The 24,947-nt window shown below is 41.4% G+C and overlaps 1 protein-coding gene across 3 annotated transcripts in view; it reads right to left on the reverse strand.

The window, feature by feature from the left end:
* FNDC3A (fibronectin type III domain containing 3A) overlaps window positions 1-24,947 on the reverse strand; it is a 59,352-nt gene that overhangs the window by 18,488 nt on the left and 15,917 nt on the right. For 2 of the 3 annotated variants that reach the window (XM_039348756.1, XM_039348757.1), the window contains exons 2-14: window positions 22,501-22,640; window positions 17,781-17,856; window positions 15,538-15,614; window positions 10,640-10,874; window positions 7,879-8,163; window positions 6,342-6,397; window positions 5,113-5,267; window positions 4,696-4,755; window positions 3,925-4,063; window positions 3,257-3,310; window positions 2,060-2,181; window positions 1,787-1,961; window positions 769-855 (exon numbers count right to left, since the gene is read on the reverse strand). In XM_039348756.1, the coding sequence (XP_039204690.1) occupies window positions 769-855; window positions 1,787-1,961; window positions 2,060-2,181; window positions 3,257-3,310; window positions 3,925-4,063; window positions 4,696-4,755; window positions 5,113-5,267; window positions 6,342-6,397; window positions 7,879-8,163; window positions 10,640-10,874; window positions 15,538-15,614; window positions 17,781-17,856; window positions 22,501-22,596 (1,617 nt within the window). In that variant the 5' untranslated portion in view covers window positions 22,597-22,640. Of the gene's footprint in view, window positions 1-768; window positions 856-1,786; window positions 1,962-2,059; window positions 2,182-3,256; window positions 3,311-3,924; window positions 4,064-4,695; window positions 4,756-5,112; window positions 5,268-6,341; window positions 6,398-7,878; window positions 8,164-10,639; window positions 10,875-15,537; window positions 15,615-17,780; window positions 17,857-22,500; window positions 22,641-23,209; window positions 24,161-24,947 lie in introns of those variants that run through there. The other variant, XM_039348758.1, reaches the window with a different exon arrangement.

A 24,947-nucleotide genomic window follows, 5' to 3' on the forward strand; every position in this document is an offset into this window, starting at 1 on the left:
GGGAAGTTGATAGACTGAGGGAATTCAAAGGAAGAGAATCTTTGTAGTTCAGGATTGAACTGTGGGGTCCTGGGTGCTTTCTGAGAAGGGTTGCTTGCTTGTTGATATTTCATTATTCAACTAGGTAATACCGTCAATGCTCGTGGGCCACCCTAGTGGGGTAATGCAACATCCCCAAGCAAACAGCCAAGGTCAGACAGCACCAACAACTCCACAGACTCAAGAATCTTCATGATTTTCCAATCAGTGAACAAGATATTTTGCAAGCTGATAAAGGATAGTTGAAGACTGGGCAGCATAGAGAGGTTCACAAAAGTGTCCCAAGTCAGCAACACCAGCTTTGCATAAAAGTCTCAAATTCCAACCTCAGTGTCTCCAGATAGAAATTAAAAAAAAAAACTCTTATAAAGTTGCTGCTACTCAGGTTACTTAGCATTCAACCAGATGAATACTAGACAAATCATTTCCAAGATCGTTAATGGAAGTCTAAACTTCTCCTAGAGCAGGGGTCTTCAAACCTGGCCCTTTTATGATTTGTGGACTTCAACTCCCAGAATTCCTCAGCCAGGCACACTGGCTGAGGAATTCTGGGAGTTGAAGTCCACAAGTCATAAAAGAGCCAAGTTTGAAGACCCCTGTCCTAGAGCCTTGAAGAGGTCATATATTTCACCTAGTTTGTAGGAACAAGTCACTATTCAGCAGTTTTTAGGGTTGAATAAGGGGTTTCTCAGCGTCTGGATAGATTGATCATTTGGATTTGGTACCTACCCTAAATTTATAGGAAGTGTTTCTTCTAAGGTCACTTAAAGTGCAAGAAAGCTCATCTCCATTGTACCCTGCTTGGAAGCCATAATCCTGCATAAAGAAAAGATAAGTCCAGTACTCACATATTCCTTAGTAAACTTTCCACTTTATAGTCAAGGATTATATAATGTATAAATTCATGACAATTGTAATTTTTTTTAAAAAAAAACCCATAATCCCAGTAATTATTCAGAATGGATTGGTGTTCCTAGTTAAAGAATCTGCATTCTTCTCAAAGATTGGGGGGGGGGGGGAATCTACCATAGCTAGATAGATGATAGCTAAATAGCTAGATAAAGATATAGAATGATAGATAGATAGATATAGATGATAGTTAGATAGATGATAGATGACAGATAGATAGATAGATAGATAGATAGATAGATAGATAGATAGATAGATAGATAGATAGACAGACAGACAGACAGACAGACAGCCATTGGTTACTAATAAGCACAGTACCATGTAGTACAAAGTAACGTTATAAAATATTCCAGAAGCTTTGTCATACTCATATAAATTGCTTCATCTTTGATTATTAGAAAATATTGCCTTTCTCAAAACAAGTTGATCACACATTTCCAAAAACAACTTCTTAACTTCTGGAATAATAACAATTTTCCGATATTTTAATGCGTTTCTTTTAGCCCCTGCCCCCTCCCCATGCTCGATAGAGCTATTATTCCTGGTAAAATCAGATTCTCTCCAGTGCCCTCCAAAACAGGTTTTTGTCTCTGAATCCAAAGCACTACACAACGCTCCTGTTTACTGCCACGGCTACCACCTCTTCTTCTAAGGGGAAGACGTTAAATGACTCTCTGAAGGGCTCGTTGACTACCAGATCCTCCGGGATGGGTGAATGGCGCAGAACGCAATTATTCACTAGGCAGCCTTCTAATGCGCCCCAGAGGGCAACTGCTCTCTTCCACGTCTTCTCTCTGCCTACTCTAAACTCAAGGACCTGGATTCAAAAGCTCCTCACCGAACCGTCTTCTTCCATTTCTAAAATGTACGTCAGGGAGTCATCTGAAGATGCGCCATTTGGAGAGCCCCACTTCAGTGACAGCCAGTTCACCCCTGCTTTAGCCAGCTGGGGCGGCAGGGGCGGTGGTGGAACAACTCCGATTGTGAAGCATGGCAACGTCTCGCCGAACCCACTGTAGGGCGCAAAAAACACGGAATTAGGGAAGAAGCTGAGCAAGATAAACCTTAAGGGAAATGGCGAGCGTAACATGCCTCCCCCCTTTTTTTTTACCTCATGCCGATGTCGTTTTTGGCCGCCAGTCTGAAGGTGTATTTGGTAGAGGGGGACAGCTTGGTGATTTTGTGCTGCTTTAGATGGCCATAGTAACATTCTTTAAAGGCTCCGCTCTTCCCCTTTTCAAAGAATAACAGAATGAGAGAGTTGGAAGGGACCTTAGAGGTCTTCTTCTCCAACCCTCTGCTCAACCAGGAGACCCTAAGCCAGGGGTAGGCAACCTTGGCTCTTTCATGACTCGTGGACTTCAACTCCCAGAATTCCTGAGCCAGCCATGCTGAGGGGAAAGGGTTTCCAAGCTGAGCCATGCTGGCTCAGGAATTCTGGGAGTTGAAGTCCACGAGTCATAAAAGACCCAAGGTTGCCTACCCATGCCCTAAGCCCTTTTACAGCCCGAGTGCCCCCGCCCCGCCCTCCTCGCCCCCCACCCGCCCACAGGGCCACCCACCGCCTCCACAGCCCACCACAGATCGCCCAGGCGGCCCAACAGCACCATGGCAGCCACGCCCTCCGCCCACACCCCACAGCATCATCTGCGCGCAACAGGGCACAAGGGCGGAGTCTTGTCCCCATTGCCCAGCTGCCATGTCCTTGGCTGCGCTATTCCGTGTGGGCCGCATCCAGGGGTGACTCTCCGCGGGGCTGCTGATGAGGGGGCCACAGGAGAGAGGCGGGATTGGGGCGACGGCACAGGTGCCACAAAAAGAGGGCTCTGAGTGCCATAGGCTCACCACTACTGCCCTATGCCATTTTAGACAAGTGGTTGTCCAGTCTGTTCTTAAAAGTCTCCTGTGATGGATAACACAATTCTCAAAAATCCAGTTAACTCTGATGCTTACAGGGTGTTTACAGTCCTCCTCCTCCTCCTCTTCCTCCTCCTCCCATTCCCCCCTATCTCCATCTCCATTTTCACCCAGAAAAGCCATTAGGGCAGTAATTTCTCAACTCTGGAAACTTTAAGATGGGCAGACATCAACTCCCAGCCATCTCTGAATGTTGCATTGAAGAAATGGTATAGGGTTTCCTGCCTGAGCAGGGGGTTGGTGGTGGTGGTGGTGGTGGTTATTATTATTAGTAGTAGTAGTAGTACGTTAGTTTTACACAAATGCAGTCCAAAGTCTGCATCAACGTCTGGCACCAAGGTATCAGAATTATTAAGACTTAAAGTAAATTCATTAAACACAAGAAACATACCTCGTCCCATTCTAAAAGGTAGCTAGTTATTTTGGACCCATTGTCGTTGGAGCACTGTGAAAGGGAGGGAAAATAAAGGTCAGTTTGCTAGATTATTTAAAGAGGAAATTACCTCCTAATTTTAACCATTTCCAATACTTCATTCCTATGGGAAATGCATGAAATTCACCGCGTTCTCCAGACACATAATGAAATAAAATGGATTTTCATTCTACAAGCGGGTGTCTGCTGAGGAAGTCGGGAGGTAAAATGTGCACCACCATGTTGTGAATCCAACACTGTCCCTTTTGTACTTGTGACACACGTTTTCTCACTCTGACAAAATCATAGCTTTTGGGCAGGGGTCTTCAAACTTGGTCTCCTATGTGTATGTTGGGTGGCTGTATCGATTTGTTCCATAAATACATAAAAACTTTATTTCCAAGGATACTTTTAGGACCTGTATTTCTCCCCCCCCCACTTCCAGGCATACTTGATATTGATGTTTAGTTACTGCGCAGAGAGCGTGCACTACAAAAGTGTGTGCAAAGCGAGCTGAATGCATTCAAAGCCAAGTTGTCCCTCGGTAAGGAACATCGTTACGAAGGGTCGAAAATCCAGATTTCCTTTGAAAAACTCAGTTATGACCCACACAGAATTCTTGGATTCATTCTTGGCTTCCTTCTTACCTTCCACTGTAATGTCAGGCTGTTTTTGGTTTTGTTGACTACTTTTGGTGCTGCAGGAGGATCCGGTTCACAACTCTCGGTAGTAAAACTCACCAATTCTGAAACAGACTCCTTTGTGGAATGACCTGAGGCTGAAACCCTGCAACACAGACATAGATATAACTATAAAAGCAAAGCCTCGGTCTTACCTTGTTTTTTTTTTTTTAATTCTGTTTTAACTCCTCCTTCTATGTTCATTTTTAAGGTTAGTTTGAGACGGGACAATGCTTTGAAAGGGGGTATATAAAGTCTTCAGTAAACGTAAGGATAAGTAATGCTAACCATACGATGAAACGAAATAAACCAAGGAAGTACACCAACATACAATGACATTGAGAGTTGAAAAAACAGACCACGGTTAACAGAAGGCTCTGAAATACAGCTATTTAAGGCACTTCATTTGGAATATAGTCCTCTTATTTGTAGATTTATTAGAAGAGACCCACCGCTCCAGATTCTTCCCTTCCTCCTCATTCCTCAGACCCAAATACCTACCTTAAACCTGAATACCTTTTATATTTTCATTCTGACGACAAGATTCAACGTTCCCCAACAAGGTGGTTTAAAAATAAACCACAGAAATCCCCAGTCCTCTACGGGCACTAGGACAATTCCCGTGTCCCCTGCACCCCTTGATGGAAGGCCTCTCCTCCAGCCCCACCACAAATTTAAAAGATTGTGATCTTTGTTTTATTATCTTGATATTGATAAACCTTTGCTTTCCGAGCCCACCTGACATGATAATCAGTCGCTGGTCTAAGTTCAGACAGAGTAAAACTTTTGTCTTCACCACTGTAGGGGGAAAAAAAAAAAAGATACCGTTAGATCATAACGAAGAAAATAACGAGCCACAAAATCCCTCTGCCTTTTGCATGGAGGGGAAAACCCTAAAAATAAAAACCTGCTTACAATGACTTTCCTGCAACTTGCAGGATGGATGATGGCACAGTACAAAAATTAGGCCTACAAGCTAATCTTGGAATTTAGTTCCAGGATTTGGCGCTTGGAGTTCAACAGTAAAAGCAAATATAAGCTCAACTTTTAAAATTGTTTCCATGGAGAGGATGTTGGAAAACAATCCTGATTGACACCGGCCGTCAAGCAACCAGCTAAGAAAGCAGTGCCATTCAATCGTGAAAATGGACTCACCTGTAAACGGATTTAAATTTTCCATTTTTACCGCTATTCGAAACTGCTACTTCAAAAGTGAAGGCTTCAGGAGTGAGACTCTGCGTTTCTTCGCTCTGGGCTGCAACTGGGGCACTCCAAGAAATAACTGCTGAACGTGCCTGTATCTCGGAGATCTTTGAAAACCAAAGGGAAGATGGTTGCCATTTACAATACAAAACAAGCAGTATGTGGTTGTTTTGCTGCTTCTCCCAAAATGATGAAAGCAGCATTATGCCATTACATCTGCCCCAACTGGATGGGCCTGGAGCATCATCGTGAGCCCTGCTGGTGACGTGCAATACTACAGGCTAACTCTGCCCACTGCCTGGAGTTCGATCCTGATGGAGCTCAAGGTTGACTCAGCCATCCATTCTTCCGAGGTTGATAATATGAGGACCCGGATTGTCAGGGGCGATAGGCAAATAATGCTTCTATACTGTAAACCATCCAGAGTGTGCTATAAAGCGCTATGGGGTGGGTATATAAAGTGGTGCAGTGATTAGAATGCAGTATTTCAGGCTAATTCTGCCCACAGCCTGGAGTTCGATCCTGACTGGCTCAAGGTTGACTCAGCCTTCCATCCTTCCGAGGTCGGTAAAGATTGTTGGGGGGCAAAATGCTTAGAGAGGGCTGTAAAGTCCTGTGAAGCAGTATATAAGTCCAATGGCCACTGCTATTGCTATATAAGCCTAAATGCTATTGCTATAGGGCAGGGGTAGGCAACCTCGGCTCTTTTATGACTCATGGACTTCAACTCCCAGAATTCCTGAGTCAGCTGTGCTGACTCAGGAATTCTGGGAGTTGAAGTCCATGAGTCATAAAAGAGCCGAGGTTGCCTACCCCTGCTATAGGGTATAAGGTATAACAGGGCATGGCTGGATCTATATGATGCTACTTTCACCAGCCTGCTTTTGGATTCATTTTGTGGAAGTCCCTGGTGTCATGTATTCCTGTTCTCATCTTTTCCCACTTGAACTTATAGGCTAAGTCAGTTCCATTTTCCATCCACTTCTTATTTTATTTAAACATCTACACACGGGGATGATTTTGTCTGCAGACATGTTTAACTTGTAATATTTAAGATACTGAATTGAAAACCAAATCTGATATTATTTTAAATCCTTTCTAACTTTCTTTGGTTTGAGAAGATTAGAAGCCCGCCCCCCCCCACCCACCCACACACTCCTTGATCAATTATTGCAACTTACAGTAGGCTTACTGAAGCTCAAAAGTTCTTCAGATTTCCTAGACTCTGTGTCGGATTCTAGGAGAAAAAAAATACAACAACATATTCAGCGAAGGGAAACAGAACAAAAATCCCCAGTAAAGTGTTTTTTTAACTGCAGCGCCAACAGATAAAAGTTGCTAGAGCCAGCAAAACACAAGCTGTGCAAAGTTCATTGGCCTTATTTGTTTTGACCACTGAATCTGCCAAGTGTGCAAGTCTGCTCAGACAGACTTCTTCTATTTTGCCCAATGCCACCCAGAATTGGCATATATCTTGCCTGGCCTTTGGCCAATTTAAAATTCTAGTATTTAAAATCTGAATAACTCCCTCACTTTAGAAATACAGTTTAGAATATTTTCGTTCACTAGAAAACTTTCCTAAAGAGGGGGGGGGGGGAGTGAATTCTTGAGATTAGACACATACCAAATGATAAGCAAACTTTCCTCAAAGGATGGGCTATGCTCCCTGTGTCGGGAGATGCTTGGGAACCTTTTGAAGCACTGGTTAATTAAGATTAAAACTTTGGGCACTAGGACTGCTAGAAGAACTGAAAAGGGGAAAGATATGAATGTTTTCAGATAATTTTATGTTCGCTTTTCTGCCTAAGACTTCCATGGTTCAAAGTTCAGAATGCTAATTAATGTAAAGGCTTGAATAAGCCAATGGAAACAAAGGAACCTATAATTATTATGGATGTTTCTTTCTACCTCTGGATGGCATCTATTTTTTTCCCTTTCTTTCACTGGAGAACTGGCTGTTTCTAGGGCAGTCAATGAGGCCAAATTATATTATGTCGATATCTTTGGCCCAGGGAACTCCAGTGCCCCACTTAATAATAGCTTCACTTCTATGCTGTCACAACATGGTAGTTTAAGCCAGCAGTGAAGCATTCATCTTCTGAATAGACACATCTCCAGGTTGATGGGAAGACAATTGTGCGTGACAATTGCAGGCTGCACAGAGGTTTAGTGTATTCTACTGAACTTATGAGTTGCTGTTTGAGAAAAGATAAAAAGGAGTAGGTAGGTAGGTAGGTAGGTAGATGATAGATAGATAGATAGATAGATAGATAGATAGATAGATAGAGGAGAGAGATGATAGATGGATGGATGGATAGATAGATAGATAGATAGATAGATAGATAGATAGATAGATAGATAGATAGATAGATAGATAGATCTGGCTGGATGAGGAATCATGGGAGCTGAAGTCCACAAGTCTTAAAGTTGCCAAGTTTGAAGATCCTTGCACTACACCATAGATGGCTGGCTCAGGAATTCTGGGAGTTGAAGTCCACAAGTCATAAAAGGGCTATAGTAAACCATGAAGGAAACCGTAGGAAACCTATGGTAGCATAGGCAGACTTCACCATTTCTCTACCTTCCCATGGAAGAAAGGGACGTGTTGGTTTTACCGATTCATAGGCAGCCTACTCCCACATGGTTCCACACAGCTTATGTACAATTTATTAACGCATACATCAATTTCCAACCCCCCCCCCAAATTTTTTTACGTACCTCCCATCCCTGAATCAGCTGAAGGGATGGGGCTTCCCCGGGTTTTTCCTATATGCTTCTGTTTGATTTGCCCCAAGCTGCCTTGCTGCCCCTTTCCATAGCCGTTCTGGATGTTGGTGCTGGAGGAACTGTTAGCTTTATGAGGTGAGGAAGGAGGGCTGTTGGCCTTGTTATTCGTCTGTCCGCTCGCCTGTCGGTCTTTTAGCCTCTTCTTCAAATGTTCTTGCATTTTGAGAGTCCTTTCGTCTCGCTGAACAAAATTTGCTCTGCCGTGGGAACGGGACTCTAGAGAGGCAAAAGAGAAAAAAAAGCTCATTAGATGGAACACCACTGTGAGAGTTAAATGCTTAAATGCCTTCAAGGCTTAAGACAGACGCGCAATCAAAGATACAAATGAGCTGCATGTGTTTCACGGTGCTAACAACTAGGCCTGGAAAATTTTTAAAGAAGAGACTGGACAGCCATTTGTCCGAAATGGCATAAGGTTTCCTGCCTGAGCAGGGGGTTGGACTAGATGACCTCCAAGGTCCCTTCCAACTTTATTATTATTATTATGGATCATCACATAGTCAGCCAGATGTTCAGACTGGATTTGGCATTTTGTCTACCTATCGAGAGCTTACCAAGGACCTGGGATAGGCAGATGTGGATGTTGTTGTTGTTGTTATTGTTATTATATTATTATTATATTATTATGGATCATCGCACAGTCAACCAGATGTTCAGACTGGATTTGGCATTTTGTTTACCTATCGAGTCCTTACCAAGGACCTGGGACAGGCAGATGTGGATGTTTGATAGTATTACAGATCTCGTCGCAGGATGGAAGCAGTTCCTAGTAAGGCCGCCTTTTGCAATTGACTAATAGCGAATTTGTCAACGCCAATGGTGTTCAAGTGGTGCTCCAGTTGTTTTGTGATTGCACCCAAGGCGCCTATTACTATTGGTACTACCCTTGCTTGCTTTTGCCACAGTCTTTCTATTTCTATTTGTAGGTCTTTGTATTTTGTTGTTGTTGTTGCAATATATGCACCCATACACAAATTGAGTGTGTATGACTTTATGTAAGAGAGAAAGACTGTGAACAAGCACAAGAGTAGGGTAGGGTATAAGATAGGATCCTATGATTTTTATTAAGTATTAATGCTACACAGGCAGCCCTCAACTTACAACAGTTCATTCAGTGACTGTCTAAAGTTACAGTGGCACTGAAAAAGGTTGGCTTATAACCATTGTTCACACTTAACAACCGTTGTAGCTTCCTCACGGTCACGTGATCAAAATTCAGGCGTTTGGCAACTGGTTCATACTTACGACCGTTGCTGTGTCCCGGGATCACGTGATCCTCCTTGGCGACCTTCTGACATGCAACGTCAAGGGGGGGGGGGACAGCCAGATTCACTTAACAACCGGGTTACTAACTTAGCAACTGCCGGGATTTACTTAAGTGTGGCAAGAAAGGTCGTAAAATGAGGCAAAATGCACTTAACCATTTTGTTTAGCAACAGAAATTTTGGGCTCCATTGTGGTCGTAAGTAGAGGAGTACCTGTATTATATAACTAATACAGGTAGCTGCAGACCTAAGGACATGTTAGTACTATAAATGAGTAGTTGTTGTAGGAAAACAAGAAGGGGAAGCTTGTTTTCTGGCAAATGTTTTATTACCCAAACCAGATAACATACATCAGTGCTAGTAAGGAGTCCTTACTAGCACTGATGTTACCTCCTTTGAGTAATGAAATATCTGCCAGAAAACCCCCAAGCTCAGAGAGCACCAAGGACCCCTCTTTTCAACCTCGAACTACAAATATTCTCCTTTATAGGAAAGGTTATCTATGCCACCTTGCGCTATACAAAATGAAGGCAAGGTAGAGGATAGATAAATGACCTTTACTACTTCCTTAGGTGCTTGATTTCTTTGTTTCCCCCCCCCCTTCCTTTCAAACAGTATAGTTGCATTTTAACACCATCCCTCTAAATTTACATGGGTGAGAGAAAGTTGGTGAATCCTTTAGACCAGTATTTTTCAACCTTACCAACTTAGCAAAAGTGCGTATAGTCAAGGCTATTTTCCCAGTTGCAATGTATGGCTGCGAAAGTTGGACCATAAGAAAGGCTGAGCGCCAAAGAATTGAGGCCTTTGAACTCTGGTGCTGGAGAAGACTCCTGCAAGTCCCCTGGACCGCAAGGCGATCCAACCGGTCAGTCCTAGAGGAGATCAACCCCGACTGCTCTTTAGAAGGCCAGATCCTGAAATTGAAACTCAAGTACTTTGGCCACCTAATGAGAAGGAAGGACTCCCTGGAGAAAAGCCTGATGCTGGGGAAGATAGAGGGCAAGAGAAGAAGGGGACGACGGAGAATGAGGTGGCTGGATGGAGTCCCTGAAGCAGCAGGCGTGAGCTTAAATGGACTCCAAATGATGGCAGAGGACAGGAAGGCCTGGAGGAACATTGTCCATGGGGTTGTGATGGGTCGGACATGACTTGGCAACTAACAGCAAGCAACTTTTAAGATATGTGGTCAAAGAAAGTTCAGTTGCCTCTTGAAAAAGCACCTTTGGGATGCTTCCAATAGAGTTACTCTATCGTACCCAGGAGGACACAAGAAACCAACTACAGAGGAGCAGAAACATTCAACATTGGTTCTGAAAATATCCAGGTGCCAAACACACATGCAGTCAAGGAAACATCAAGCTCTGAATGCAGGTGAGCTTGCTGTAAGATTGCTTCTCCCCCCCCCTTTCCAGCTAATGCCTTACCTTGATCTTGGTAAAGATGAGGCGAAGGTGGTGGTGGATGCTGATGAATGAACTGGGGCGGGATTTCTCCCGTTCCTGGAACCGGAGGGTACACGGGATGAGGGGGGTGGGGAAGCAAAGCGGGGTGGGGATGAATGTAATGGGGCACATGTGGAGGAGGGGGATGCATGGAAGGGTGAAATTCAGTCGAGTGCGGCATAACTATGACCTTCCGAACACCATTCTCTTCAACCACCTGCAATAGAAAATGAAAAAGTGCTAAATGAAGAGAAGGACGAGGGGCGACAGTGTTCCAATATCTCAGGGGCTGCCCCAAAGAAGAGGGAGTCAAGCTATTCTCCAGAGCCCCTGAAGGCAGGACAAGAAGCAACAAAGGATGGAAACTAGTCAAGGAGAGAAGCAACCTAGAACTAAGGAGAAACTTCCTGACAGTTAGAACAATTAACCAGTGGAACAACCTGCCTCCAGAAGCGGTGAATGCTCCAACACTGGAAGTTTTTAAGAACAGACTAGACAGCCATTTGTCTGAAATGGTATAGGGTGTCCTGCCTGAGCAGGGGGTTGGACTACATAACGTATTGTTTTAATTTGGGGCTTTAGGCACCAAACATTAAACATACACACAAAGAGATCGTCCCAAATGCAAACTGTTAATCATTCCTCAAATTAACATATAGAGGGAACAGGACCTAACAACACCCCAAGTAAGATGCAGGCAACCTTCAATTTTTTTTTTTGCCATCTCTTAACCTTAAATATTTAAGTCGGGGAGAGGGAGGGCGGGGAAATGAAACACAAACCAAAAATCCAGATTTATTTATTTTTAATCTAAGTGTACTTATTAGTTTTCGCTAACCTGGAACCCTTCAACTGAGCTGGGATTGCAACTTCCTAGAATGGACAATGCCATTAAATAATGCTGCAGAAAGCTGCTATAAACTAATGCACTATTGCGACTTTGTCAGCTACAGCTAAAGATTACTGATTACAAATTCTGGGAACTGCTGTCTGGTTCTGGGAAAGAAGAGATAAATTTTGGAAAAGACAAGATTAATTCAATTGTGCATCTTATACAAGTAGGTAAGCAAAGAGTAGGAGGTTATGTATTTGGTGTGGTTTATCATAAGCCCAAAGTGGAAGTAAGGGATGAATTATAAACTCAAAAGTAAGTGCGCTGCTGGCATCTAACACAGTAATATCAAAATGATTCTTAAACAATTGACTGAAAGTATCTTACTGCCTAGAAAAATCTAGGCAGCTTATGTCTGGGACAAACAATGTCATAACTGACTAACCAAATATTTTATCCTTTGATAAATTATTCTGCTTGAAGCTTGTTTAAATGGGCCAGCCTATTCTAACATTTCCTAGTCAGCTAAACAAGATCTGGAGGAAGTCTGACATCATTCAGTATTCTAAGCATGTACACAACCATAGCTTCCCAATTCAAGTCAAGTCAGATTAGATGGGAAACCATTCTCTTCTAAAGGAAAAAAAATGGTTCCAGGTCACTGACTGTTGGAAATGCGATTTGCAGACCACATTATAATTTAACTTATGGCTACCCTATAGCAACATTTAAAAACATGACTCATAAAGCAAAGTCATCCACAGTGAAAAGTATTCACATAAGATGCAATCCTTGACCAGAATGGTTTTGCTCTCATAAGGCTTTCACCCAACCAAATAATTTTTCTCTACTAAAGCGAAAGCAGCAGACTTTTCTTGAATAGAATAGAATAGAATAAGAAATAGAATAGAAATAGGATAGGATAGGAGCTGGAAGGGACTTTGGAGGTCTTCTAGTCCAGCCCCCTGCTCAAGCAGGAGAACCTGTACCATCTCAGACAAGTGACTGTCTAATCTCCTCTTTAAAACCTCCAGTGACGGAGCGCCCACAATTTCTGGTGGCAAGCTGTTCCACTGGTTGATTGTTCTCACTGTCAGGAAGTTTCTCCTTAACTCAAGGTTGCTTTTCTCTTTGATCAGTTTCCAGCCATTGTTTCTCATCCTTCCCTCTGGTGCTTTGGTGAACAACCTGCCCCCCCCCTTCTTCCTTGTGGCAGTCCCTCGGATACTGGAACACTGCTATCGTGTCTCCCCTATTTCTTCTTTTCTTTAGACTAGCCAAACCCACATCCTGTTCTTCGTATGTTTTAGTCTCCAGGCCTTGGATCATCTTAGTTGCTCTTCTCTGAATTTTTTCCAAACTAATTCAGAATTAGAAGAGTTAAACCTCAACAAAAACAGGGGCTGCTAACATAGCCATTATACTGCAGTCAACGAATTACAGACAGGGACCTGGGGGCTTCAGATCCTGCTGCCTTGCAAATGGCAACTGTAACCAACAAAAATCAATCAAAATAAGGAAAATAGCAAAAGTTCCATGAGATTTCAGTAATCCCTCGCCAAAGTCCTAAAATTTTGACCTTCCGGTCCGAGAACTTGCAAAGTTCTAGGATGAGACTATCAACACTGTATAATGTTATGAAATTTCAAATGGAATTGTTTGGCAGAAGGTATTTGAGCTATTTCATAAGATTTTGGACAGTGTCTGAAGCCTAAAAAGCTTGCCAATTCCTAAACTGGAAGTCTCAGATGCCCTCCTCTTCATCTGCCTAACATTACGTTTTATAAGAGGAGTCTAACCTCATAGAAAATAAGCCTGTAAGTGTTCTTGAGAAAATGCTAAGATTTCTCCTCAGTTAACTTAGTTTATTTCCTGCTTAATAAAACGCACATTGACTTTGGGATGAAGGATGACTTTGCAGCTTCTCAACCTTGATTTCTCAGAATATCTAGCCAATTCTGGGGTTTCCAAATAAGGACAGGCTAATTGGCTATCGTGGAAAAAAAACAACGAGAAAGATGAATCAGCAGAAGATATGAACCACTTCAAGTTCCTGTTAGCTGATGCCTTGATCTCGTTATACAGGCAAAAGGAGAAAATATTTTTTCGTGGGGATTTTTTGTTCGTCTAACTAACCATGAACATTGTGATTCTGATGAGCATGGAACATTACAAAGCTGATCCTGAAGTTCAAGGCCTTCTCAAAGATTCCTTTTGAGATTCAAAAGGAGATGATAAGCAGGCTCCAGAATTGTCTGATTCAGCTCTGCTGAAGTCCAACATTCAGAGAAGAATGCTTCTGAGTCATTCAGGCCAATCAGAAGTTCCACCAAAGCTACAAATGTTCAAGGGCTAATGTCCTGGACAACAGCAGTGGAAGAGTCACAGAAGAATCTAAGACAGGGGGTCTTCAAACCTGGCCCTTTTATGACTTGTGGACTTCAAATTCCAGAATTCCTCAGCCAGGCACTGCCTGGCTGAGGAATTCTGGAAGTTGAAGTCCACAAGTCATAAAAGGGCCAAGTTTGAAGACCCCTGATCTAAGAAATATGAAGTAATCAGGCACTGCTGTCTACAGTTCTTGCCAACACCAAGGAACAATTCTATACAAAGTTTTAGGGAAACCTGAACTTACAAACGGCATTAAAAAGGCATGTGAAATGCTGAATATAAAAAGAAAGGTAACTTTTCAGAGGATAGTCCATTCTTTAAAGCACCAGTGTAGTTGCTATTCTTGTACCAAAAGATAAGACTGCTGCTGAAAGGGCTACTGCTGTTATGGCCAACACATTAAACAGAAGAACAGAACATCAACTGAACATCTAAAAACATCTGGCACTCTGAAATCATGGGTGATTAAACAGTTGAGTGCAATGATGAATCTCTCTCTTGTTTTCCTTTTTTCTGACCAGGCTTATTAACAATCTCAACAAGAACACTGGCTTTGGGGAAACAATATAAAATACACCCTACTTCAGTTTTTAGCGGAGGCTCTTGACAAACACTTGGTTTTGAACTGGTGGCCAAACTAAGCTTCAGATGTTGAACTACTATCAAACAAGCATGAAAAACCTGTCCCCATCTCATTTATTCTTCAAGTTTTCAGCCATTCTCATTTATACTCTTTCATAAAACCTCTCGAGCGTGAACTACGGTGTGGTGTATCTGGATCAATGTTTTCAAATTCAGCATTAAAGCTGACCTTACATTTTACAGCTAACCATGGTACATGTCTAGAGGGAACTGAAGAAGCTTCTTGGACGTGAAGCGAAACTTCTTCAAGCAAAAACAAAGAAAGTCTCGTTGCTTTTTGAAAAAGCACCCTTGGGATAACCGTTGTACACATATTGTTCTGCTGTTTGTCATTTAAAAAGAATAAATTACAATTTATAAGGCATAGGGAGAACAAGAACGCATAGGTCAGATAAAATCCTCCTGATTTCTAATATATCATGATCGTTCAAGCCGTTTCTCTAACATCTGGCTATGGCTGAGAAAGCATACAGTACTACTAAAGACTGATGTAGTATTTGGATCACTATCCTCAAACTGACCACAGGCTATTTTAGGCCCAAATGCATGGCTGTGTTTTAGCTGCGGATTTGAGATTTTAAAAGAATCAGCTGTTTATTAGTAATTTAAGCGACAATGGACAGAGTTTTCTGCCTCTACTGTTCTCAACCCTACAGGCTGCTGACCCAAAACTTTCTAAACTTCCTTGCTATAAAACCTGGGTTTTCCTTGCCTAGGAGGCTTTATATTTGCCATCTGATTTTGGGGTTCATAGTCCACCACATGCTTAATTTGTATCCTGTACAAGACAGTCTCCTTAGTTATTGGGTTGCACGTCCACTTTAGGATTATGAGAAATTATGGGAACCTAAAAGTGACCAATGAGATGAGATAAAGGAAAAAGAGGAGATATTCAGTTCTTTTCTCCACGTGTCACCCTTGTTACCTTTAGGGATTATAAGGTGGGGAAAACTTCCCGTCGCTCACATGGGAAACCTCTCTTTTATAAAAATGTTCAAAGGATCGGAATGATTACCTGAGAGACATAGCCAGGAGGCACAAATATTGGAGGGACAGAACCATTTGGTGACATCATAGGAACATGTGCTGGACCTGAAACGAAACCAAGCAACACTAATTCATGACTCCTTGCAGAGTACGAAAACCAAGGACATTCACAGTTTATTCGACAGACACACTCATCGAATAGGCCATCGTGCGTAGCCCATCCACTTCATCCTTCCCTCAAACTATTTAGCAAAAATGGGGAACGAGGCCGAATGCAGAAGGATACGAGTTTTTGGGTTCGGTCTCTCAACCTTAGCAACTTTTAAGATGCGTGGACTTCCAACTCCCCCCCAACAATCCCCAGCCAGCTTGGAAAAACTGTCCTTTGCTATTGAAAATCTCAGTGAAAGAGCCAAGTTCAGGCACTTTTTTTTTTAAAGACCTCCAGAAAAATGCTCAAAAATATCAGAGGGGTCAAAGAGGCCAGCTAAGTCAAAACTGAACAGCCTTCTCTCAACAGAGGGGGAAGGATATGACATCATCTATCTCTAGTCTACAGCACAGTCTTTTCAACAGTTCCAGGAAGGCTCCACATCCATTTTGCACTACTCGGGTGACCCTGATGACATAGATAGGTGGCCTCAAGAACTCTCTAAAAATATGTAAATGACAGCTGTCTGCAAGGAGTATAAATCCTTTCATTCCATACCATCCAGCCAGAGCTGAAGAAGCTTCTTGGATGAGAAGCGAAACATCTTCAAAGAAAAACAAGGAAGTCCAGTTGCCTTGTGAAAAAGCATCTTTGAGACAACTGTAATCTGGATGACTGAGAATCTCCATAGACGCTCAAAAATCTAATGCAGAAAACTACTGATCAACAAAGATATTCATCTTATAAGACTTCTTTAAAGTCAAGTGCTTTATAAAGACTGAGGCTGGCCCAAGAGGCATTAAAAAATTACAGGGGACTCTTGCACTCAATCTGTTTGATGATGCCACAGATTGCTTTTGGGGTTTGCAAGAAAGATAAGGCAATTTGAAGGACAGCCTCCCGAGAAAAGTCTTTATTTCTGTCACTTTCTGACTAAGTATTATTTAAACTGAACATCTCTAGAAGCAATACCAAGTAGGTAATGGCTATACTTTGACTCTGGCTTGGAAACTTTGGAAAAAATGTCTTCTCCAGCTGCCCTCTTTCTGCATTTTGGTGGATCAATAGCTGGTAGTAGCTCACAATGTTTAGGCGCCAAAGAAACAAGGCCTCCGATTCCTTCTCATCTGATATATTCTACATCACCCATGCTAGACAAAAAAAAAAGCAAGAGCTTTTTCATTGGGTGGTAGAGAAGTTTTATATCAAACTTGTTTTGTTCCCTAATTGTGGGAGACTTTCTAGGAACAGAATAGTGGTCTTTGACTTGAGATAAAAAGAAAACAAGAGGTTTTGTTCTACTTTTTCTGATGTTTCAATCCACGGCCTGAGAAAGTAAAGACTCTTATAGCCTTCCCATTTTCTCTTATCCTATCAGAAACTGTCCGAGAACAGGGATCATGGAAAAATGTCCAGTAAAATATCCCCTTATGACATCAGACTGAATAAGTTTTGATCACGTTCGGCTTATGACCTTTCAAAATGCAGAAGCTGAGAAAAGTTTTCACAGAACGACACTGTGATTTTAAGATGTTTACCAAAAGCCTTCATTTTCCCTTGCGGCTTATTATTTGACCCTTAACAATAGATTTGACTTCTTTGTTCTATAAATACTCTAGAATCTAGAGAGATGGCCAGCCCTTTACTGTGGTTATGATGTGCAGGAAAGGGGTTGGCCAATGGTCAACCCTAACCTGGACGTGACTCAATAACCTTCAACTTTCCTCAATCTGAGTTCCTTCTAAATCAGTGTTTCTCAACCTTGACAATTTTAAGGCATGTGGACTTCAACTCCCAGAAGTCCACAGCCAGCAATGCTCGCTGTGGAATTCTGGGAGTTGAAGTCCACATGCCTTAAAATTGTCAAGGTTGAGAAACACTGTTCTAAATGTATGGTCTTCAACCTTCAAAATTCTCAGAAGTGGAATTCAGAGGAATTCTTGCTATTGGAGTCTAGATATCTAGGAAGGTGGTTTTCTGAAACTGCAGAACTATGATAAAGTCCTCTAGCCACCTTAATAGGCATGCAGTATCTGATTTCAGTAATTTCAGAGTATACCCTTGTGGCTGTCAAAGCAAGAATATACAGTAGTTGCAGCATTGACAGTGGCACTGTTTACCTTGAATACACTGTATATGTCCATCTTCAGTTCTTATTGTGAACGTCTCTCCTGGGTTTACTTGCACAAGAATAACCTAGAAATATGAATATAAGTCCTATTTTAAACTTCATCTGAAAGCAACATATACCTTTACAAAACTAAACATATCAGATTAGAAATATCAGTGATAATAATCAGTAAAAATCAAACTGAACTTATATATGCATTTTTTAAACCTTTTAATTGGGCATACAATACAAAATTGATCCAGATGTGAAAATAAATCCAGCAAATTAAAGAGAATCACTTCTCCGCTACACTTACAATAATTCTTTCCTCCAGATAACATATAGTATTGGAGAAAATTTTGTTTCTCCATTATTCTTAAATCATTAAATCACATAAAAACAATTATACAGAAAAAAAGATATTTCTAATCCAAGTTTGGCTGTTTCCCTGAAATGAAAATTGAGATGTGTCCATTTTTATTCAGTGTTATTACAGCTCACTGAAGCAAATGTTTTCCTGCTATTCTGATCCGAATGTTCCTTTGGTAGACAGTTTTTCTTAGACTTTGCATCTTGACACCAGCCTGTCGATAAGGAACACTTTTTTTAACTGATTAAAAATCAAAATGGCTGGCTGCTTCCAGACTAAACAATTCTGAGGTTATTTTACTTAGAGATGGTCACAATTCTAAGTATAAAATCAAAAGGCTCTTTTGGTCTTTTAATTTGAGAAATACTGTAATAATAAGCTGTACACTCCCACAAAATGAAAACAGGCCAAGTTGGTTAGGAATAGGAATAGGAATTAGAATAGAATAGAATAGAATAGAATAGAATAGAATAGAATAGAATAGAATAGAATAGAATAGAATAGAATAGGAATAAAATAGAGCTGGAAGGGACCTTGGAGGTCTTCTAGTCCAGCCCCCTGCTCAAGCAGGAGAACCTATACCATCTCAGACAAGTGACTGTCTAATCTCTTCTTAAAAACCTCCAGTGACGAAGCACCCACAATTTCTGGAGGCAAGCTGTTCCACTGGTTAATTGTCCTCACTGTTAGGAAGTTTCTCCTTAATTCCAGGTTGCTTTTCTCTTTGGTCAGTTTCCAACCATTGTTTCTCGTCCTGCACTCTGGTGCTTTGGAGAATAACTTGACCCCCTCTTCTTTGTGGCAGCCCCTCAAATACTGGAATACTGCTATCATGTCACCCCTATTTCTTCTTTTCTTTAGACTAGCCAAACCCAAGTCCTGCAGCCGTTCTTCATATGTTTTAGTCTCCAGGCCTTGGATCATTTTAGTTGCTCTTCTCTGAACATTTTCCCAAAGTCTCAACATCTTTTTTGCAGTATAGTAACCAAAATTGGTTGCAGTATTCCAGGTGTGGTCTCACCAGGGTTTTATAAAGCGCTATTAATACTTCACGTGATCTTGATTTATATGTAGATTTATATGTAGAATAGATAATATAAAGGGGAAAATTCAATAATGACCTAATACTAGAGTAGCCAAGCCTTTTGCTTCTTACTGAGAAGACTTTTTTCCCTCCTAATAGCTGCAAGATTATTGGTGCGGCAATATTGGAAGAAAAACTCATTGCCTACCTTGGAAGAATGGATACTTAAGGTGTCTAATTTAGCAGAAATGGTGAAAATCGCCTATTTGAGGATTATTCACAAGAAAAATATATTATGGTTTGGAGAAGATGGATTGACTATATTCAAAAGAAATATGAAACTGAAAAGTATTATCTTGCATACAAGTAGATTTTAGATAATTATTAATAGTTTTAATTATATTTTTTTTAATTTTTAATTTGTTAATATTTGCTTTGAAAAGGAGTTAAAGAGTGTTATGGTTTTGATTGATAGTATAGTTGGTTAATGTTACTTAGATTATGTTTACTTGTTACCCTGTAATCAGCTCTGGGAAGTGGGGGAGGGTGGGAGGGGGTGGGAGGGGTTTATATTGTATTAAATTTGTAAAACTTTTAATTAAAAAAAAGAAAAAAAAAAGAAATCAAACATGCCATATTTTTCAAAACTCCTGACCCGGTTTCCCAAGGCTGAATTGGTTAAATATTTTAGATTGTAATAGAAGGCTTTCTGAGACAAGTTAAGGCTCCCTTCTGACCAAGGAGAGGTACATTTTTATCTCAACTCGTTTCATTAAAAGGTCATGTGTTTACTATCTAGGACATAATATTCTGGTGGCTGTATCTCTGCAGGTCAAAGGGAGATAATGTCTCATTAAACAACCTTCAGAAGGCTGTATTTTATCTGCAGCCCTTCTAGCAAAAAGTTCTGGGGGGAAAAAAATTGGCAAGAAAGATGTGGTATCCAGAAGGGCTTTTGGGAAGAAGCGTGCAAAGATGCTTACCTTCGCGTTCATTTCCACAGGAGAAAAGATATTGATTCTGCAGGTTTGGCTTTTAAATTGCCCTGTGTTTAGAACTGTTTTGCAAGCTTTAAAATGCCAGAGAGCTCACACTGAAGCTTCAAAATAGATCAGAATAGGCTTACAACAAGGTGAAAGTGATTATTAAACGTCAGCTAATTTGGATTTCTATAGTTGCGTCTTAACAACTGAACATTTACAAGGCTACTGATAACCTGGATCATGGAAAATAAAACAAAACTTTCAAGGGCTCCCTCACCCAGAAACATAGACAAGAAGTTTAAAAACATGCCGGTCAATGTGGAGCCAACGGGGGGGGGGGTGGGGGGGGGTGGGGGGGAGTTTTCCTGAAGTTTTATTTGCGAATGATAACTCTGGTCGTGCAGTCCTTGAATTAATCTAATAAAACCTTCAGGGCATCTAAAATGTTCAGATCCTTCATAGATTTTCAACTGCACTGGAATGCATTGCTTAGAACAGGGCTTTTCAACCTTTTCACCCATTGTACCACTTTTAGGATATGGCAACATCCGAGTACCACCAGTCGCCTAGCAAGGGGTCAAAAACTTGACCCCCCCCCCCAAAAAAGGAAAAAAGTGATATAAAGTACAGGTAGTCCTCGACTTACAACAGTTCGCTTAGTGACTGTTCGAAGTTACAACGGCACTGAAAAAAGTGCCCCCCAAGCCACAGCCGAGCAAGACACCTGCCTGCCTGCCCGGTGGCGCTCTTCCTCCTGTCCGAGGTTTCCATTGTTGTGAGCATTTCTGCTGAGGATTGGCAGTGGGGGTGGGGTGAGGGGTGTTTGGTTTTTATTCCCCCCGTCTGCTGGGTGGTTGCAGCAGGTTTTCGTCACTTCACATGACCCTGGGACAATGTGACCCTCATAAATATGAATCAGTTGCCAAGCATCTGAATGTAAATCACAAGACCCTGGAGAAGCTGCAACGTTCCAGCTGATCGGCGCTTCTTCTGGGCTCAGCAGAAGCACCAGGATCAGCGCCAAGCTCCAGCTAGAGCCTGGCGCTGATCCTGGCATTTCCGCTGAGCCCTGACAGCCCTGCAGCTCCAGCCGTCTCTCGGTCAAGCTTATGCGGTGCTACCACCGGTTCAGCTCATTCCTCTCCCCCGCTACCACTTTTCTAGGATGTTCGCGTACCACCTGCCAGGTGCCAATGTGCCACAGGTGGTACCCGTACCACTGGTTGAAAAGCCCTAGCTTAGAAAACTCTCGCATTTCTTGTAATATTTATTTCAAACCAATTAGCTGGGAAGTAGCTCTGAGCACTTTCCAAGCTAATGCTGTGAATGCGCATAGAGCTTCTTTTGTGCCATTTTTTAACATTAGTGCTGAATCACGCACCTGATTTACATAAATCAATGTATCTTTTCCTTTAAAGGGGACCAATATATTTGATCCTACAAGAATTGATAATCATATAAACAAAAGGGACTCTCGGTTCCATGCAACCATCTTTTTTTTAAACAGTTCTAGGAAGTTCAAATCTGCAACACGGCTTCCAAAAAATCTACTAGAGGAAAAATCCTCTGGGCATCCTTAAAGCAAGGTCTGGGATCTAAATTCTTGCATTAGATTATAAAAGTAATCTTAGTTGAGGATCTTCAGGTTATTACCTCTTACCGTAAACGCTATTATTAAAACCGATTCAACAGATAGAAGGAAATATATCAGCACTCCATTGCCCAATGCAATTCACAGCATGGATGCTTTAGATTTGCATGTATGGGAGATTCTGTATGTATCTAGACAGAAATACCCATTTTACATCTGGCATAAACAGCTTCATATATTTTCAGTTCCTTAAACTAACACTCATCGTTTTAGAAAAATCACATGACGATGTGATTCTTCCTGTCCTTGATACACTCAATTTATAAAACAGAACATTCTCGATTTTAGGTCAATAGTTCAATTATAGCAATGACAGACTTCTACAGAATGATCATTTCCCCACTGTTTTTAAATTACAATTATATCTGATTGCCATCTAGTTAATTTTTCAGAGTTAACAAGCACACAGCGGAGGAATGAAACCAACACTATTATGCATATTGACAATGATCTTGGACCTTGGAACTTGTTATCCAATTTTAATAAAAAATCAATTGTGTTCCAAAGATTACAAAGATATTCTCTCGTATGTTAAGTCATGGCTTGCTTAAATATCCTTTGCTCAATAAACCATGATTAGAGGAGCTTAATCATGGGTAAGTCATTATCTACAAACTAAACCGGCACAGAAGATGTGATCCCCTCTAAGCATTCGCAGAAGAGAACAGTCTGGAGATTCCCATTTTATGCAGATTCACTTACCTGTTGGGTGGTGTCCCCATTGACCATATGAGGTAGAAGTGGCACTTCATTCAAAATAGGTGTGGCTTCTAATGGAGGTGGCTGGTCTGCCATCATAAGTGAAAGGACTGTTCATCAATGGTTTTTCTCAGATCAACTACCTGGCAAAACAGAAATGCCGTTTCAGATGTCAACAAGTTTTTATTATGATACAGAATGAATTATCTCTGGGGCTTTGGGCTCTGAAAAAATCATCCACCTACTCAGAAAAATCCCAAAGCAAAAGGTCAAACACCAGCAGAAGAAAAAGACCAACATCTATCTTACTGGCAACATCCAGCATAGAACAAGTGTCAGCGTCCTTGCCTGGATATTAAAGATGCTGGCGCCTAGATTTTCCCCTACTTTAATCACAGCGTCTTCACTGACAGCAAGGATGCTGAATTCTTTCCAGAGTTTATGCAGAAAACTGGTACTCATTTCACTTGGTACCCTTCAATTTTGTCAGTGGTGCAATAAAAAAAGTCATTTTCCAAAAGCCACCCCCTTTATCAAGAATGTGCTCAGTTCCTAAGACTCTTCTTTTAATAAAACCTATTTCAACCTTCCACTAGCATATTGGAGGGAAAAAAAAAAAAAACATCCAGCACAAATCAAGGAGAGCCCTCTGGGAGTTAAAGAAGCATTCAAATTACTGGTTTAAAAATATAACCGGCTGTGAAAAACATGCCTGAAACATTTGAGATACAGGTGGCAGTTTGCAGGACTGAATGGCAAAGTCAGATGGTATGCGGTCTCTATTTCCATATTTGAGGTTTCTAGCACATTATACGGCACTCCTGTTTGAAGAAGCCTTTTCTAAAAAGCAAATGATTTGTTGGACACATAAGAGAAAAGAGAAAAATAGGTTGCAGCATTATTTATTTAGATTTATAGCATGGTTTCTTACCAGCCTCTGGAGTTATTACAAGCTCTATAGAGTCTTCACCATATGAGAGAAAGGGAGAAGTGCACTGCAAAGACTGGGAGCAGATAAGCAATTTACAAGAATTTAATCAGATTTTTAAAAAAAATACAACGTCAAGGTTTCCAACAACCTTTCCAGAACAAAATTTAGACATAAGGGTTTTCCACTGCTTCAAAAACATTATTATATTTGGATCTCGCATCCAAAGACAAAGAATACAGTCTGTTGCAAGCCTCATCTCAGCCACAGGCAGATCCGTGTGTGAGGTCGTTAGTGCTCTCTGAGCTGGGTTGTTTTCTTGTAGACATTTCACGACCCAACTAAGTAACATCATCAGTGCTTGGCCTGTGTGTATTGTATGACATCTTTTCCAAAAAGATTCAAGACAGCTATTGGTGTCAAAATACAACACCAATGCAAATACTCAAGTATACATAAAAATATTTTTAAAAAAAATACTGGGGGGAAATGTACCACGCACCCACATTATCACCTTCACACTCTCCCCCGGGGCAAAGCAGAACAGGTAGGATTTTTAACACTTCAAAGCTGACCAGACTGTTACTTTGGGAGAGAGGGGGCAAAAAATGAGGGCAGCTGAAAACTGACTCCTAGCCACAGTTGCTACCTGCTCTTTAAATATAAGAGAACCCCAAATTACAGACCATCCCCAGGTGAGATAGTGTAACTCAAAGAAGAGGGGGTCAACCTATTCTAGAATAGGTCGACCTAGAATAGGTGGTACCTAGCTCAACAGGAGTAACTGCGAGAGGGATCTTAGACTCCTAATGGACAATCACTTAGATATGAGCCAGCAGTGTGCTATAGCAGCCAAAAAGGCCAATGCAACCCTAGGCTGCATTAATAGGATAGAATCAAGATCACATGAAGTGTTAATACCACTTTATAAGGCCTTGATAAGACCACACTTGGAATACTGCATCCAGCTTTGGTCGCCACAATATAAAAATGTATTTAGACTCTAGAAAGTGTGCAGAGAAGAGCAACAAAGATGATTAGGGGACTGGATGATAAAACAGACAAAGAATGGTTGCAGAAATTGGATATGTCTCGTTTAATGAAAAGAAGGATTACAGGTGATATGATAGCAGTCCTCCAATATCTCGGGGGTTGCCACAAAAAAGAGGGGGTCAAACCTATTCTCCAAAGCACCCGAAGGCAGGACAAGAAGCAATGGATGGAAACTAATCAAGGAGAGAATCAATCTAGAACTAAGGAGAAATTTCCTGACAGTCAGAATGACTTGTCTTCAGGGACTTGTGGGTGCTTCAACACTGAAGGTTTTTAAGAAGAGACTGGACAACCATTTGTCTGAAATGGTATATGGTTTCCTGCCTGAGCAGAGGGTTGGACTAGAAGACCTCCAAGGTCCCTTCCAACTCTGTTATTCTGTTATTCTACTCAAAGGAAAAGATGGAATTTCCCTAGAATCATTAGAGCTACAAAGCCTTTCTAAATGGCCTCTGTTGGAGTCTGTTCC

This window comes from Crotalus tigris, unplaced genomic scaffold, assembly GCF_016545835.1.
Source record: "Crotalus tigris isolate CLP2741 ecotype Arizona unplaced genomic scaffold, ASM1654583v1 scf7180000018172.2679963, whole genome shotgun sequence".
Lineage (NCBI taxonomy): Eukaryota > Metazoa > Chordata > Lepidosauria > Squamata > Viperidae > Crotalus > Crotalus tigris.